General features: G+C 48.5%; 1 protein-coding gene across 1 annotated transcript in view; it reads left to right on the top strand.

Moving 5' to 3' along the window:
• Positions 1-9,280, top strand: part of FAIM2 (Fas apoptotic inhibitory molecule 2) — a 22,397-nt gene extending 13,117 nt beyond the window's left edge. Inside the window, exon 11 of the mRNA XM_011368348.1 lies at positions 9,026-9,280. Within this exon, the coding sequence (XP_011366650.1) occupies positions 9,026-9,175 (150 nt within the window). The 3' untranslated portion in view covers positions 9,176-9,280. The remainder of the gene's footprint in view (positions 1-9,025) is intronic.
• Positions 9,281-17,743: the final 8,463 nt, after the last annotated feature.

Genomic DNA, 17,743 nt, shown 5'->3' with positions numbered 1-17,743 from the left:
ACCACCTGTTCCACTCTTTACATTTTACAAAGCAGTTTCACACCTATTACTTCATTGAATTTCCACCATAACCCAGCAAGGGAGGCAGCACTGATGTTATAAGACCTTCTTTCTACATATGAAGCCCTAGGTGTTAAGGAGCTGGCACAGAGTCCCACTGCCAGTCAGGGGCAGATCTAGGACAAGGCCCAGGTATTCTGGGTTCAGTCTGGTACCACTTCTAGCGCCCCTGCTTCCCCCTCAAAGAGGATAACTCCTACTGGCTTGAAGTTTGGGGAGGCAGAGATCTCTCCAGTAATTGAGCCCCCTCATCTCTTGCATCATCAGTGCTGCCCTCTCTACTGAATTAGTCCCATCAGCGTAGAAACAGGCTATAACACACACACGCGCACGCGCGCGCACACGCGCACACATACACACGCACACACATGCACGTGTGCATGCACACGCACGCACACACATACACACGTGCACACACGCACGCACGCGCACACACACGCACACACACACACGTCACTCACTCCCTACTCCTCACTCTGCTTTCTCTCCATAGCATTTCTTATCCTCTAACATACCAGATGTTTTTGTGATTTTTTTGTTTGTTTGTCTCCCTTTAGCAAAAGTTTAAGTTCCTCAAGAGCAGGAATGTTTTTGTCTGGCTGTTTATCGCTTCATCCCCAGTGCCTAGAACAGTGCTTGGCACACAGTGTGTGGAGTGAATGGATGCCTGAGAGGCACATCTGAGGTGCTGTCAGAGCGGGCAAAGAAGGCAGCTGCACAGTTGACTTAAGGGCTGCTGCCTCACAGGTCTTCTGTGAGTCACAGGGGAGGAGGAACCACAGTGCCTAATTACCCATTAAGGTCTCATTAAGAGATCAACATACCTAAAGGCCCTGTTGGGCTCATCCTGCAGGTTATGTAAACAATGGTCAGGAGCATGTGTTGTGAATCTTCCAGTTCCATGCGTTTTCTTGAGTCAAAGGAGGGAGGACATTCCGCATGTCCCCTGGGTCCTATGGGGTAGGGGAGAGTTGAGGAGGGGGTCGCTGGACTCATTCCCCTCCCTCCCCTCAGTTTCAGGCGGACAGAGGCCCTCAGAGGCCCAGCCCCACACGAATTCACTCAGAAGGTCCTTGATCTCAATCTGACCCTGCTTCCAGCATCAGTTCTGTCCTGTGGAATCTGTGGTCACCTAGCTCCAATTCATTTCCAGAACCAGCATCCAGCACCGCTGGTCTCTCCATCTGCCCATCCTGGCATCTCCCACCCAGCCTTTGGGGACTTCTCAGCTCCCTGAGGGGCCCTCCCAGCACTGCAGCTAGAAGGATTACAAGATAGCACGCAGCACATCCCTGCCCTGCTCCCTGCTTCAAGGAGGATGTGTGAGAAAGAGGTAAAGAGAAGTGTCAGAGAAGATCCAGACCCCCAGTGAGAACCACACCCTAACTCTCACAAGCCTGGGCCTTGGAAGGGCTGTGAGAATCAAATGATTTTCTCTCTAGTAGATTGCAGCCTCTCCCCTGAAAGACTGTCTTCTCTGAGGGCAGGGCCACCCACTTGGATTAAGCTGAGATTGTGGGGTGGGGAACCCAGGCTTCTTAGGGCTGTGGTCCAGCCTTGAAGAACAGGCCCCTCCTAGGCCTCACCTCGTCTAGCCTTGGTACATTCTCAAGAGGCCTTAGGTTTTCTGCCTCACCCTACCCCATACCCACTGGACGCCAGACCCAAATGCCAGTGGAAGTGGGTGAGTCAGCCAAAAGGTACTAGCCCCATCCTCCTCTCCCCTCTAGTGTTCTCTCCTTAGGTGCTTTTTTGTAGACACTCGTGGAAAGTCAGGCAGGGGAGCAGGAGGGCTGGGCTGCGCTGGGGTGATGGGGCAAGGTGGAGAGGCTGGGACAGAGCAAGAGGGCTGGAGCGAGAAGAGAGAGAATGGGTGGGGCTGAGGGCTTGACCAGCAGGTTTCCCAGCTGTGGCTGAGCCTCCGTGCCCACATGACTTTGGGCAGGTTGCTCTACCTCAGAGTTAGTTCTTCTTGGGGGACACTCAAAATCTATTGAGAGTTCCCCATTCACCTAAATCAGGAAGCCAAGCCCAGAGGCCTAGGGAAGGACTAGGCATAGCACTTTAGAAGTTAGTCGATAGGCCCAATGGGCACAGAGGCTGGGAGACCCGTTAGGAGGCCACAGCAGTGTCCTAAAGCCAGGGTAGGGTGGCAGGGAGAATGTGTGCGGTCAGTACTAATGCTTCAGGGCCTGATGGTGTTTGGACGAGTGAAGCTTCGATAGGAAATTGTTTTGTTTGTAGAGATGCTGGGCCTCCAACCACTGGACACACACAGGCACCTGGCCTCAGTCCCTGGAAGAAAAGGAAGGCCAAGACTGTGAGCTCTAAAAGCTGGCAGAAATCTCCCTACACTGAGGCCCAGAGAGAGCACACCCAGACACATACACGCATTACACACATGCCGGACATACGTACCACACACACACGCAAACACACACACGCACGCTCACGTAATGTTAGCCGCCAAGCTGGATGCAAGCCCATTTCCCTGACTCTCAGCCCAGCATTCTTTTCACTCTACCTCACTGTCCATTTGACAGATGGGATAATAGGGACCCAGAGAGGCTATCCAGATTGACAAACCCCACAGCAAGAGGACCCAGAGAGACCTTCGCAACCTCTGTCACCCTGACGCTAGGCTTTTAGCAGTTACTTCCATCCAGCACCAACAGGGACTCTGTGTCCCCCAGATATGACAGCATCGGAGAGATTCAGGAAGAAGACTTCATTCTGCCCCCTTACCGTCTCTCACCCTGCTTTTCTGGTGGGGGCCATGATATATGCCCTACCTTCTTCACAATCAGAGAAGCATTTTGAAAAAGCAAAAATGGCTATATAAACCCAAGCCAGGGTATAATTTTATTTTAGATTTACCTATTTCTTTCAGAGTCTAGAGGCCCTGTTGCCTCAGCGGTTTATATGAGCCTGAAAGATCCTGTGAGAACCTTCTCTGTTCTGTCACCATCCTCTGCCACTAACACCTCACCTGAGGCGTCACCTGAACCCTCTGGAAGTGGAGTGAATTCCTTCAGGGCGGGAGGGAGGAAGAGTGGATTGACCGGTAATTGCTCCTGTAGGGGAAAGTACACTCAAAGGTGTCCCTCTCCCAGTCCTCACCGGGGCCTCACCTCAGTCTCACTTCCTGAGGTGCTAATCCCCAGGAACCAACGCCCTGCTCAAACCAAGCCCTAACAACACCCAGGCCCCAAGAAGGCGAAAGAAGCCTCCCCATCTCCAGCCCTGAAGGTAGGGGACTGAGGGACATGGTGATTCAGATGACCTTTAGGACACAAGGCAGAGGAGTATCTACACTGGCAGAGGCAGGGCAGGGAGGGGAGGAGCCCCTGCTCTCGTATGCAGGGTGGGGGTTCTCTAGAGCAGAGCCAGGAGGAGAGGCTGTCAGAAGACCAGGGGAGTGGATAGCTCTCCAGGTGACCACATACTCTCCACCCAAATGGCATTCAAAGTCTAGCTCATCCTTTTACTACTGTGACCTTGGGCAAGTTATTTGACCTCTCTGTGCTTCAGTTGCCTCATCTTTAAAACAGAGCTGATATTAACTCTCACAAGACTGTGGTAATGATTACATAAAATAATATACAAAAGGGAAAAAGAGGACAGCCGAGCACCCGAACGTGGTAGTTTCTCAACCCCTCATGCCCTTACTATAAATGTGAACCTTGTGATTCAGACAACAAAATTTTGGAGCAGGGTATCTGGGTTCAGATCTATCCTCTGCCGCATTTTAGCTGTGTGGACTGATCCAATCAGGTAACCTCTGTGTGCTTCTATTTTTTTTTTTTATCTGTAAAATGCAGATAATAATAGTACACACCTCATAGATCATTGTGACTTTAAATGAATTAATACATATAAAGCACTTAGGAAGTGCCTGGCACATCATCAGTGATCAGTAAGTATTACCTGTTAGTAATAATCAGTTGCCTAAAGTCAGAGGCAAGATTGGAACCCAGGTCTGTGTGACTCCCCAGTCCATGTTCTTGAGGACTATATTACACTCGTGCCCTGCCTTGTAGGACCACCCACAGGCTCCCTCACATACTTTTGCACACTGCTCCCCTTTTGTCTTGGACCAACCTTTTTGGCTCACATGCCTGCAAGACCCTATTCCTATAGTGGCCCCTCGGGTGGTGCACACCAGCACACAGGGCTATGTGCAGTTGTCTGTGACATTTAAATTTTTGACACCCAGATCAGTGAAGACAAGAGAAATATGTGACATTGGCTCCAGGCAACTAATAAACTCCACACCTCTCTACGCAACACCTCTCCTTCACCCCATCCTGCATCCCTACCTAGGCTTAAGGTTGGTTGTCTCTTTCTAAAGAATCTCCAAAGCTCAGCCTCAGCCCTAGAAAGTGATGGCAGGACCAGGTGATTCCAGCACTCCCTGAATCCCCCAGGAAGCCTGTGGTGCTCTTGGCCATGAGCTCTATTCGGGCTTCTCTTCCTACCTCTTCCATCCTGCTGCGCGCGTGCGCATGTGCACGCACGCGCGCGCACACACACACACACACACACACACACACACACACTGGCCTAAAGTAATGTCACATGGTGGAAAGAGCAGGATCTGGGGTCGGAAGACTTGAGCTGTCCTCTTGGCTATGTGAAGTGGGCAGGTCACTTACACTCTCTGTGCTTCGATCTCCTCAGCTGTATGAAGGGGATGATAATGCAACACCTGTCACAGAGGTTTATGGCAAGAGTTCACACATTCTTCTTTTGTATAACTTTAACCCTTTTAAAATTTTCGAATTACATAATGTGTGAATACATTCGTTCATATATTTCATTTTTTAAAATTTTACATACTATAGGTTGTCAAACATCGTTTTGACCATGTCCCTGACTACCTTCCCCAGTGGTAGCTGCTGTCATCAATCTCCTTCCAGACCTTTCGATATGCATTTTATAGATACTTGCTGTATAGGCTCCTATGAAATAGTTTTGTGAGGTTAACACAAAGAGGATCATCTGAAACAGATTTTTCTGCAACTTGCTTTTTTCTCATCATAGTATGTATCAGAGATGTTTCTGCCTCAGTACTGCTGCCCGCGGTTCATTTCAATATCCCCTAACTGAGAATGTGGGATTGTTTTCAGTGTTTCACTGTTAGAACCAACGCTGCCATGGGTGGCCTTGGGTGTGCTGCTCTGTGCACTCGTGCTGGCATTTCTGTAGGACGCACACCGTCCACGTGTTATTTTTTTATGCTGATTCAACACATTGCAACCCTAGCTTTTTGTATTCAGTGCCTGTTTGTTAGTGACTCTGAGCTGGCCTTTCCATGGCATGGCTCCCCTAGAGCCTTGCAGCCTCACCTCTGGGAGGACAACAGACATAAGCCTAGGTCCTGGGCACAGCAGGGTCAAGCTGAGTGTGTATCCAGGGGGCCCTGGCCAGGTCCAGCACTGGCCAAGAGGATGAACCAGGAAAGTTTGCTTTGGCTCCTCGGCCCTCTGTGAGTGCCCGCTCCTTCCCTGAAAGCCCTCTCTACCCCCCATCTCTATCAGAATGAGACAGGTGATCTGTTTCCAGCACTGGATAAATAATCATCAGCAAATCACTCACCTGCTCTGAGACTCCTTTCCTCATGTAAAATAGTAATAATAACGTCCACCGCCTAGGGCTGGTGAGATGAGATAAAGGATTAGTGTGTGAAAGGACTGTTCAGACATCAGTTAATAGCATACTAGTCCTACTCCTTCCCCTTATCCTATCTCATGTGCTCCTCCTGCAGGGTCTTATATTCAGCTGGCTACTAACTCCAGTACCTGCCGTCCTTTTAGATGTTAGTGGCTGACCCAGTCTTTAGCTGTCAACTGAGATCTTAACTGCCAATTAGGATGTTAACTGTAACCAAGATATCTGCTCTCAACCAAGACATTAGTTAACAATGCTTACCATCACCCAGGGAGATTATCAGTAGGTAACTTTTTCCTATAATGAATGCTTGCTCATAATCTAATCTCTGATAATGTCTTTTGCTCACATTAGACAGCCAGTTCTCTGAAAGCAAGTTCCTTAGAACATAGCAGATGCTCAATAAATATTTTTGGGTATACATTAATGAAAAGCCTTCAGTTGACTCACAGGCATGAGGTTGCAGCGATGGGCAGTACCAGGCAGTAGGATTGAATTTGGGGCAAGCTATCTCAGAGAACACCACACAGATAAGCATCCATGGCCATACGCCAAAGGCAGGGGCAGAAATAATTTCATTCCTCTTTTCTCCAAGAGAAGAGCCAGCTGGCTCCTCTAGGAGGCCTCCTGGGTGAATGCTTCTTGGGAGGGGCCATCCCCAAACCTAGTCAGGTCCAAAGCTTCCAGGTTGAGAGATTCATTTTCATTAGCTCACCCAGGAGTGACCAGGCTCTGGGAAACCAACCAGGCAAGCTACTGATTGATAAGCCAGATCAGCAATTTATTAACTTCTGCTGGCAGTTGACTGCAAAGTAGCTTGTAGCATTGGAGTTGGCCCCTCTCCTTGCTTGTTCTCTCTACAGAAGGAAAATTTATTTGAGAAACCAAATCAAAATCAAGAGCATAGAATAGATTGAAATAATACTAAAGAATAATAGTTGATGCCTCATGTATGATGTCATATATTTACCCTCAAAATCACACCATGGTATGGCCATTACTACTGTCGCATTTTTTAGATGAGGATACTGAGTTCAAGTGGGTGATGGCTACTGAGGAATGAAACCAGCACTCAAACCCAGGCGTTCCAGCTCTAGTCTGGTGTTCTCAGATGCCCGTCCCTCAGAGGCTGGCATACTCTGCACAGGGCACCCTCAACCCTGGCTATGGCTCCCCATTTTTTGTCTGTTAAGGCCACACAGCTTCCCCAGTAACATTTCTGCCTCCTTGATTAACCGCAGGAGACACCAGAGGCTCAGCATCAGCATACACAGGTTCTCAAGAGGGCACCTCTTCTTCTGCAGATAATAACAATAAAACCACATTAATAGCTACCATTCATTAAGTGCTTACCATGTGTCAGGCGCCATGCCAGGCGCTTTGCACACATTATCTCCCTGTCACAACAACCTCAGGAGAAAAAAAACTCATCTCCCTTTTATAGATATGGACTTACAGGCTCAGAGAGACTAAATATCTTGCCCAGAGTCCCACCACTAGTGAGCAGCAGAGGTGAGCCTGGAATCCAGTCAGTCTGACTTTCAAGCCCACACTCATTATCACCCCCAAATCCCCACCTCTGAGGGTAATGTGCCTATATGTCCTACTTGCTGGAGTTGCTCCCTGTTGGAACCTCTGCCCCTCTGCCCCCTGTGCACTGCCCCCTGTCACCAAAGGCAGGGATCCTCACAGGCTTCCACCGGGCCGTACCTAAAGCAACCCCAAGGAGCCTGGTAACTGGAGTCAGGGAGTCTGGTGTTTGGGGTGAAGAACAGAGAGCTGGGCCCCAGCCCCCAGCATACAGTGCAAGCTTCGAGGGCAGGCTCCAGCCCCCTCCTTCTGTCCTCTTCCCCACCTCTGCTCCTGCCACACTGAATTCCTCACTCATCACTCCATGCCCCTCACCTCCAGGGTTCCCCTCAGCCTTGTCAGTCTAGCAAACTCCTACTCATCCTTCAGAGCCCAAGCGAAGTGTCACCTCTCTTGGGACACCTTCCTTCTGCCCAATCAGCCCTAATAATTATAGCATTTACTGGGTTTTATTGTAACCATCTCAGTGTCCCCCACTAAGTAGTAAGCCCCCAAAGCCGGCATTTGTGTTTCCTATTGTCTCTGAAGCCCTTAGCAAGTCACTGGTATCGGCTCTTGCCCCATACATATTTATCATATAATAAATGTTTCAGAGGAACCAAGGAACACAGGTCCACACACAGGTGACAAAAGAGCCAGGCACAGCCTAGTTAACAAGAATGTGAATTGATTTAAAGAATTCCAATCCCATGTGGATCAGTGGTTCATAACTGTGAGACACTAGTGGAACTTTTTGGCTTCTTTATCCCAGAAAAGTACACAATGCCTGTCAAATTTCATATGCTACTTCTGCTCCACACCCTGGACCCCAGAGAAAAGCCATGTGGGAGGAGTAGGAGTAGCTGGGAACGGTGGGAAGGCCTGGTAGGGGGCAGCAAGGTGGCAGAGGGGAGCCATCCCTAAGAGACTAACTGTTCATAGTCCAGCAGGCAGGGAAAGCACCCTGGGGAGAGCCTGTTCCTGGGCAGGAGGGACATAAACCCCAGGTGCTGCCTGTAAGTGGCATAGCAGAGTGGTTAAACATTGGGGGCTCTGGAGCAAGCCTGCTCGGGTTCAAATCCTGGTTTTGCCGTTTCCTAGCTATGTAACCATGGGCAAGTACTAATATCTCGGGGCTGTGGTTTCCTGGGATAATAGTATCCATATTCCGTAGGGATAGCATTAGCACTAAGTGGACTAGTGTGTGTAAAGCACCTAATAAGTGCCTGTTCTTTGCTCACTAAGCATTCATTTATGTTCTAAATAAGAGAAGGGCCGTGATGGAATGGCAAGAAGACTAGGCCTCAGCTTGAAGGTCCTATGAGGTCCCCTTCTCCAGGAAGCCCTCCCTAACTCTCTGCCACACTCATGTAAGTCAGGTCCCTTGTGATCAGCACCACAGGCTTTGGTTACACTCATCATACTAATGATTATTTCCCACTGTTCTCGAAGCTCGATGAGGTAAGGGATCTTGTCTGTTTTGTTTCTTGCTGTATTCCTGTGCATGGCACATAATAGGTGCTCAGTTAATAGGTGTTAAATTCAAGATAGAAGGTTTTGGGAAAGTTTCAGGTTCCAGGCTATCACAGGAGGGTCAACGAGCAGGCAGACAGCAGGTGTTGGTAACAAAATCTGGGGTGGGCCTTGGTGGGGACATTGGGCCCTCTTGGTCAGTGTCACAGTGACTGAACCTTCTGACTTCTCTTCTCTCTTCACCTTCCCTCAGTTCCTGGCATTTGACACCCAGTTGCTGATGGGTAACCGACGCCACTCACTGAGCCCCGAGGAGTATATTTTTGGAGCCCTCAACATTTACCTAGACATCATCTACATCTTCACCTTCTTCCTGCAGCTTTTTGGCACCAACCGGGAATGAGAAGCCCTTCCCATCCCACCCCCTTCCTTCAGAGAATGCTCCCTTGCTGGTCCTCTGACCCTCCCTGTGCTCCTGCAAGCCCAGATATAAACTAGCTGCCAGCCCAGCCTGTGGCCAGCCTGCTCACTCCCTCAGCCTAACCCTCATCCTTACCCTCTGCAGCTTGTATCTGTGCCATCGGGGCCCTGTGGAACCGAAGTCACATCACCCTTTGTGCTGCCCCTTTCGTCCAATTACAACTCCCAAAGTGGATCAGTCAAGGCTGGAAGTTCCCCTCTGTGTTTGAGGGCCCAAGGTCCCAGAGTCCCACCACTAGTGAACAGCAGACGTGAGCCTGGAATCCAGTCGGTCTGACTTGTCCAAAGGACAAGTGAGAGAAGATCAGCAGGATTTCAGATGTAGGAAAGAGACCCCAGGAAGCCTGGCTGAGGCCTGCTCCCCTACCAATATTCCTCCTAAGGCTGCCACAGCTGTGTGACCTTGGACACACTGTCCTGTGTCCAGTCCTCCTCTCTCCTTCCAGGTCAGGCATTGACACTTTGTAAGGAAGTGGGTGAGGGGATGCCTGGGAGATGAGGTGAGGGTGCTCTGCAGGAAGGGGGATAGGGGTGAACAGAATGGCTGTCCCAGGCTGCCCATCCTCTCTCAGCTCTGGGACCAGTGTCTTATTCTAGGGACTTGAGCTCTGAGACCAAGAACAACCAGAGAGGGGTAGGAAGCCAATGTCACCTGTAATTGCCTAGGTCATGACAGAGCACTGTTGGGGCAGGAGGCAGGAGGCCCTGCTCCTAAGTGGAGGCCTGTCCTGGGGCTCCTGGGAAGGTGGAAATAGCACAGCCAAGTGGGAGAGCTGAGCTCTGTAGCCCTGCCAGTTCATCCCAATCTGCATCCAACTGGGAGGCATGTGGGGTTGGCAGGACTGAGACCTACTCCTCTCACCCTCTCCTCTCGGCGCCCCCAGGATGCTCCCACAGGCCTGAGGCCGAGTGCTTGGACCCTAGAGTACTTGTGTTCTGAGGGAAGGAGGGTTAGTCTAACTGAGCCAGCCCCCTCTGAGGGAATCCTACCCTGCCCCCAGCCCTTCCCCAAGACCTTTCTGCACATCTTATTTCTTAAACCCTCCCCTACCTGATGCCATTTGCTGGCTTTTCCACAGCCAAGCCTCTAGAGGCCTCAGTTGGCAGTGCCTATGTCCTTTCCCCTAGCTTCTCTGGCCGCTCAGCACAGAGTCACCAAGCCCCTTCCACTCCTTATCTCCTCATCTCTCTAATTTTGAAGCTATCCAGCCAGGGCCAGTCCCTCCAGCTGATCCCATGTGATGAGGCCAGGTCTCCTTATCAGCCTCTAGGCAGCTGAGATCTCAGGCAAGGAGTGCGTCAGCCACCCAGCCTCCTGCAGGCCTTGCTAGGGAGGGGACCAGGGGCCACACCTGGGCAGGCGTGCAGCCAGTGCAGCCAGCTTGTGATAGCAGCCAACTCCAGGCCAGTGGAAAGTTACTGGGTGGGGTCAGGGAGGTTCAGAGTGGATTCCTCTTCCTCCAGGGCCACTTCTCTTACCCTTGTGCTGAGGGACCTGTTTGCCCCTGGGGAGAGTGCCTAGGTATACTGTCAGTGTTCCCCACCCCTCCCTCCCTACCTTTCCTATTTGCAACTTTCAAGAAATATTGCAGAAGCATTTGAAGTTTTGTTCTATCTTGGATATTTGAGGAGAAAAGGAACCAAGAAGTGATGGCAGGTGTTTGTGTGGGACATAAAAATGTGTGCTGTCCTAAATTAATCCATTTCACAATCCTACAAAGGTGATACTCTGTACATCCCCATGGCAGAGGGAGAAGCCGAGGTGATTAAGGGGCTTGGTAATGAGCCCAAAGTCATACAGCTAACAGACCTGGTGGGTCTGGAATGAGGCTGCATGGTGGTCAGGCCCTGGCGCCTCTAGAGACTTGTTGTCCTCAGTGCCACCTCCCCTCCCACTACCACCACCAGTTTTGCACTCTGTGGTTTCCACCTCCTGGGCTCAAACTGGGAGACAGGATTCATGGTGTTAGGCAAGTGTTTCTTGCTGTCTGTGATTCACGTTTGCTGTCAGCAAGAAGGAAGACCATGGCCAGGGTGGCACAAGAGAGGCACCAGAACACTATTTCCGCTGACTTCTTTATCCAGTTTCTTTCTTAATCTCTGGCCCCAGTTCTGAGGGGTCAGAACTGCCCACATTCCTGCCATTCTCGGCCTGGGCCCTGGTCTTGCTTCTCAGAATCCACAATCCAAGTCTTTTTCTTCCTAGGACAGTGTATGCAGAAGCTGGGAATGAGAAGCTTCACAAAGGCTAAGCTCCAAAAGCCGGGGGGAAGAAGCAAGCTCTCAGCAATAACAACATGACGGGCAACCCAGGGCCATCACAAAGCAGAGTACAATGCAGAGTTTCCTACTCTGGGTCCTGACAGGAGTCCGGGGCACACTGAGCTGACAGTAGAGCCAGGGCCGAGGCCCCAGCATTCCACCTGCAGCCAGGTCCTGAGGAACACCTGGATAGATCTTAGAAGGAGGGGGGGGGCAGGAATGTGGGATTACGAGAAACCTGAGAAACCTAAAATGGGCTGGCGTCACAAGCTGCAGAAGAGGAGGGGAGCCCGCTGGCCCCTCACATTTTTGGCAGAGGTGGGACTGGGCCCAGGAATGATTAGATTGGATTTCATAAAGCTTGAGACAGCCAGGAATCTGACCAAGTGTGATATAAGGTCAGAGATCTCTTGCTGAGGGGAAGACAGACCAAGAAATCCTCTCCTGGGGATTGCAGATTGCGGATCAGGGAGCCAGGGAGAGACATGCAAATCCCCAGACTCCCACACCAGTTCCCAGGCGCATGCTTGCCTCCTTCTGTATTGCCTGGGGAAGCCCCAAGAATCTTGGTTCTTCCATCCTCTGCTCTTCCTCCCACAGGAGTCAGGATCAGTCACCTTACTCCAAAAGGCTCCACCTCTTCCTTCCTGGCCCACCTGGAGACAAGTCCCAGGGCCAGTCAGCTCTCCTTCTGTACTGAGATTTCACACCAGCACTTTGCTGCCCCCTGGTGGCTATATCAGGAAAAGCATGTCCTCCTTTGCGGCAGAGAAGCAGAGGGCCCTATGGCCAGGGTTGTGAGCAGGATCTGGCCACTGGCTTCAATTCCTGGCTCTTTTCAGACCTTCTCAGACCTCTTATCAACCTTGGGATTTCCCTTTAGTCCAACCGTTGTCACATCTTTTGGACACTGTTTACCCATCTGCAGGAAAGCACCCATGCACCACCCACCCTGGAGCTTCCTCCCAGTGTCTGAAGACAGAGACACATCCTCAGACACAATGCTGTCCTTCCTGGGCCTCACCTTCCCTGCCCATGATGAGATAAGAATAAAAGTAATTATGACACCTGAGTTGCTTCCTTTGCGGGCCCTTTGTCACCTCAGATGGCTCAGGGAGTCTATGTGTAAAGTTTAACAGATTCAGGGGGAAAGATTCATACCAGAGCTGCTTCTCCCAGTGTAGCTAAGTGTGAATTAACTCTCCCAGTTTATGCAGAAAAAGGGATACTGATCCTCCTGTTGATATATACCCTTTGCAGAGGCTCTTGGGATCCCAGAGTTGGAAGGGATCCTAAAGAATTGGCACTTGTCACAGCCCTACTAGAGGCTCCTCCCAGAAGAGGCCCTTTCTACAGGAGCCTGTTCCTTTATGCACAGTTCCATTAGAAGCTTCTTCTTTATTTTGACCCAGAATCTGTTTCCCTAAAAGGAAAGCCTGTATCGTATCTGGAAGGATGCCCATGAGAAGCAGCTTGAAGTCACCTCTCCTTTGCAGCTTTTCTCAGTCTTTCCCCTAGGTGCCCTGGCCACTCCCACCTTGGAGCTTCCCTGCCCTGTACCACTCTAGCTGCACTTTAACCACTTCTGTCTCCTATAAAACTTCAGCTCCTTGAGGGCACGAACTATGCCTTATTCACCCTTGAAGTCACAGGACTTATGGCACATAGTCTCAATAAACAACTTTTGAATGAATTGAGGAGTGAATGAATGAATCTACTCCAACTCTTATTGTACCTAAGAGAGAACTAAGGAGGGGAAGGTGTGTGACTTGTCCAAGTTTATATGCAAGTTAGTAACTGGGAGTGGGATTAGAAGGTATGTGGGGTGATGATTTATATTACCAATTCCTTTGGGGAATGTGGGTCCAAGGGAGACACTTCGCCCTGGAGCAGTGGGAGACATTATCTTCACTTTTGACAAGGTTTTGGTATAAATTCAGCTGGAACAGGGAAAAGAGCAAAGCAATAGTTAGGGGACTCCAAAGAGAGAATAAGTAACATTTATTAAGCATCCATTATGTACAAAGAACTTCCGTAGACAGAGAGACAGGAGAGGGAGAAAACACCGACCGTATTGCAGGAAAGAAAACATACACAGCAACTCGAGACCACTTCCCTGAGAGTCCAGGGGGGCAGAGGGGGAAGCCAGTACCAAGAACATGTGGCACAGTAAAAAAGAGGAAGCCTCTGGATCAAGGCCTGAGGTGTATGAAAGGCCGAGGAGCGTGAAGTGGCACAAATACTAGCAGTGAGATGGGCAGGGTTGGCCACACTCGCTCTCTCACCTCCCCCTGTTCCAACCAGCCCTTCAGCCTCACTCTATCTGTCTTCCACCCATTCTGTCTTTATTAGTTTCCTAGGGCTGCCATAACAAACTACCACAAACTAGGTGGACCAAACCAACAGAAACAATTTATTCTCCCACAGTTGTGCAGGCAAGAAGCCTTAAATCAAGGCATCAGTATGGTTGGTTCCTTCTGGAGGCCCTGAAGGAGAATCTGTTCTATGCCTCTGTCTTATTTCCTAGTAGCTTCCAGCAATCCTCAGTGTTCCTTGGCTTGCAGCTGCCCTCCAATCTCTGCCTCCGTCTTCACATGGCCTTCTCCTCTGTGTCTCTCTGTCTTGAATGGCCCTTTCCTTTCTCTTATAAGGATACCTGTCACTGGACTTAGGGCCCATCGTAAATCCAGGATTGAGATCTTTCATTACATCTGCAAAGACCTTATTTCTCAAAAAGGTAATATTCACAGATACCAGGGATTAGGACTTGGACATCTCCTTTTGGGTCCACTGTTCAACCCACTACACCACCACTCCCTCCGGTGGCTATTTTGAGTAATGACCTCTGCACATATTTCCCCCACACACCCCTGTGGGTAGTCTTCACACCGAGGCTCTTCATTCCCATTCCAGAGCTCCCAAGTGTGACTGGAGAAATTCCAGAGTGGAGATGGCCTGACTCAACTCACATATGCCATCCTTTTTATGGCTGAATACTTACTATTCCAGTGTATGAATAAAGCACATTTTATTGATCCACTCATCAACTGATGGACATTTGCATTGTTTTCACTTTGGGCTACATGGATGATACTGCTGTAAAGATTTGTACACAAGGTTTTGTGTGGACATATGATTTCATTTATCTTGAGTATATACCAAGAAGTAGAATTGCTGGGTCATAGGTACCCATGTTTAACCTTTTGAGGTTACTGCCAAGTTGTTTTCCGAAGGAGCTGCACCATTTTACATTTCTACAAGCAATGTACGAGGCTTCCAATTTCTCTACATCCTCACCAATACTTGTTATTATCTGTCTTTTGTATTTTAGCCATCTTTGAGGGTGTTAAGTAGTATCTCATTGTGATTGTGATTTGCATTTCCCTCATATGGCTTCTTGCATGTCTGGAAATATCTTCATTCTGTCTACACTTAATCATTTGGCTGTGTAAAGAATGAAAAATTGGAAATCTTTCTTTTAGAATTTTCAAGGCATTGTTTCACTGCCTTCTAACTGCCAGCGTGGCTGTTGAGAAATACAGTGCCATTATGATTCTTGATCCTGTGTGTGAAATCTTTTGTTTTGAATATTTCTGGAAACATGTAGGATTTCCTCTTTGTCCTCAATGTTCTGAAATTTTACCATGTTGAGTCTTGTTATGAAATTAATTTTTAGCCATTATACCTGACATTTAATAAGCCCTTCAGTTCTGGGAATTTTTCTGGAATTATTTCTTAGAAAGTTCTTTGATTTCTTTGATAGTTATTTGATAAATACTTCGATAGTTCCTTCTGCTTTCTCTTTTTGTAAGTCCTATTTGGCTATCAGACCTCCTAGGCTGGACTTTATTTTTTGTTTTCTATTTTCCATCTCTGCCATTTTTGCTTTTTCTGTTTGTCAACCAGAGTCAGTTTCCGTTACTTGCAACCAAGAACCCCGACTGATATAATAAAAATGATTTAATTCAGAAGGGAAAAGGAGGGTGGTTCTGAAAGTAAATTTAGGGATAGGCTGTTAATCATCTGCAGGTCCTATGGGATTTCAAAGGGGACAAGAAAATGGTTTGGGTTGTGGAGTGTAGGCTAGAAAGTCTTCCAAAAGATCTTCATATACATCACTCTCTCATCAGTAATTAGTGAAGATAGATTGTTGGCTTTATTAGTCCCTTGGGGTCTAAAACGTGCTTTGGGAATGAGACGGAGGATGAGAAATATTTTTGTTTCCACTTTACTTTCCATTTGGGACTGAGAAAAAAAACAGCATGGGAACATGGAGAATCTGAAGACTATACCAGATTTAACAAATTAATGTACAGAAATCCACCTGCAGTCTTCAGGTCAATATTCCACAAATATTCACTCTCCTCCTTCCTGGACAGACACTACTTTGTTCTCTTCCAAATCCATCGCTTTTTCTTCCTGGATACATTACTAGGCTATATTCCCCACCCCTCTTGCATCCAGGTGGGCCATGGGACTGAGTTCTGGACAACGAAATGTGTGTGGAAGTAGGGAATGCCTCTTCTAGACGTGGTATTGAAATCACCCCTGGAAATTCTCCAAGTTCATGCCTCCCTCATCTGTAGCCAGATATAGAGGACTCACTGGAAGACTCCAGGGCACCAGGAAAAGGCAGAACTTCTAAATGAGTCCATGAATCTCTGAGAAACAGAGGGCCCTTCTTCCTCCCCCACTGATCCATATGGGACTGTGACATGAGGAAGAAATAAACCTTTATTGTGGTAAGCCACTGAGATTTGGAGGTTGTCGTTCCAGCACTTAGCCTACCATGACTAATTTGACTCCATCTTTGGAGAAACTGCCTTTATCTCCTGAGTCTCAGTTTTCTCATCTGAAAATGAGAGGTTTAGAATTGGTGCTCTCTTGGTTGCCTTTTGGCTGTAACACTCCATTTATAAATGGTATGATTATTATTTCCAAGTGGTTTCAAACTCCACAAGGACTAATTGCAGAATTTCTCTATTACAATAAAGAGTAAATTCTCTGTTTATAGATGGGTTGTGTTCCAAAAGTCCAGGTACAAGTCCCTTGTGGGAACATTGTTTTTTGTGAGAAAACAGCTCCAACATTTTAAAATATACACAGATTCCTACTTAATGCTCAGTTCAGAGACCCCCTGAACCTCAACTAGAGGCGCTGAGTGAGGTGGAAGATCAGAGACTGGGCAGAGGCTCTGGGACATGATTAGAGAGGGACAGGATGAGAGGGTAGGATGACTGAACCATGAGCCAGGATGTCAGCTGCATGAGGTTCTTTGAGAGGCCATAGAAGACATTATGTATATGAATTATTCCTACCTTGGATATTTCCAATTCTACATATATTTCTTCATTAAACAGTGCTTGTGTACATGTTCTGTGCAGGGGTGGATTTACCATGGAGCTAATGAAGGTCAAGCTTCAGGGTCCTCACACACACAGGACCCTTCCAAGGCCTTAGAAATGTGTTCATAGGTATTTGTTTTGTAAAATTTGTAAAAGCGAGATATTTTAACTGCAGTTGGTTAAGACCGCTGCCTATTTACACTTCAACTTCTTCTTCACATTTTCCCTTGTGTTTGATTGCCATAGACATCTAACTGGAATGGCTACAAACATTTTTGGAATCTAGGTAAAGGGAAGTTTAGGTAGGGGATACACTCTATCTGTGATCTAGTCACATGGTTAACAGTCATTACATGCAAATTGAGCTATGATCCACCACCCAGATAAAGAGATAGGTCCAGGAGTCTCTGCCTACCTTGCTGACTCACCTGGAATTATGATATGTAGGTGCAAAGCCAGAGTTCAAATCAAGATCTAAACTTTTCATGCTTTTTTCTCCAGACAGCTGCTGAAGATGGCAGAGGGACAGGTCCTGGTGTTTGATGGTTGAGGCCATCTCCTGGGCCACCTGGTGGCCATCGTGGCCAAGCAGGTACTACTGGGCCAGGAGACGGTGGCCGTGTGTCATGAGGGCATCAATATTTCTGGCAATTTCTAGAGAAACAATTTGAAGTACCTGGTCTTCCTCCTCAACCAGCTGAACGCCAACCCAACCTGGAGCACCTACCTCTTCTGAGCGCCCAGCCTCATCTTTTGGCGGACCACGCAAGGCATGCCGCCCCAAACCAGAACAAGCAGGGCCAGGCTGCCGTGGACTGCCTGCCTCAAGGTGTTTGACGGAATCCTGCCATCCTATGACAAGAAAAAGTGAATGGTGGTTCTTG

Source organism: Pteropus vampyrus, unplaced genomic scaffold, assembly GCF_000151845.1.
Source record: "Pteropus vampyrus isolate Shadow unplaced genomic scaffold, Pvam_2.0 Scaffold140, whole genome shotgun sequence".
In the NCBI taxonomy this organism is placed as follows: Eukaryota; Metazoa; Chordata; class Mammalia; order Chiroptera; family Pteropodidae; genus Pteropus; species Pteropus vampyrus.
This window is presented reverse-complemented; position numbering and strand designations above follow the sequence as displayed.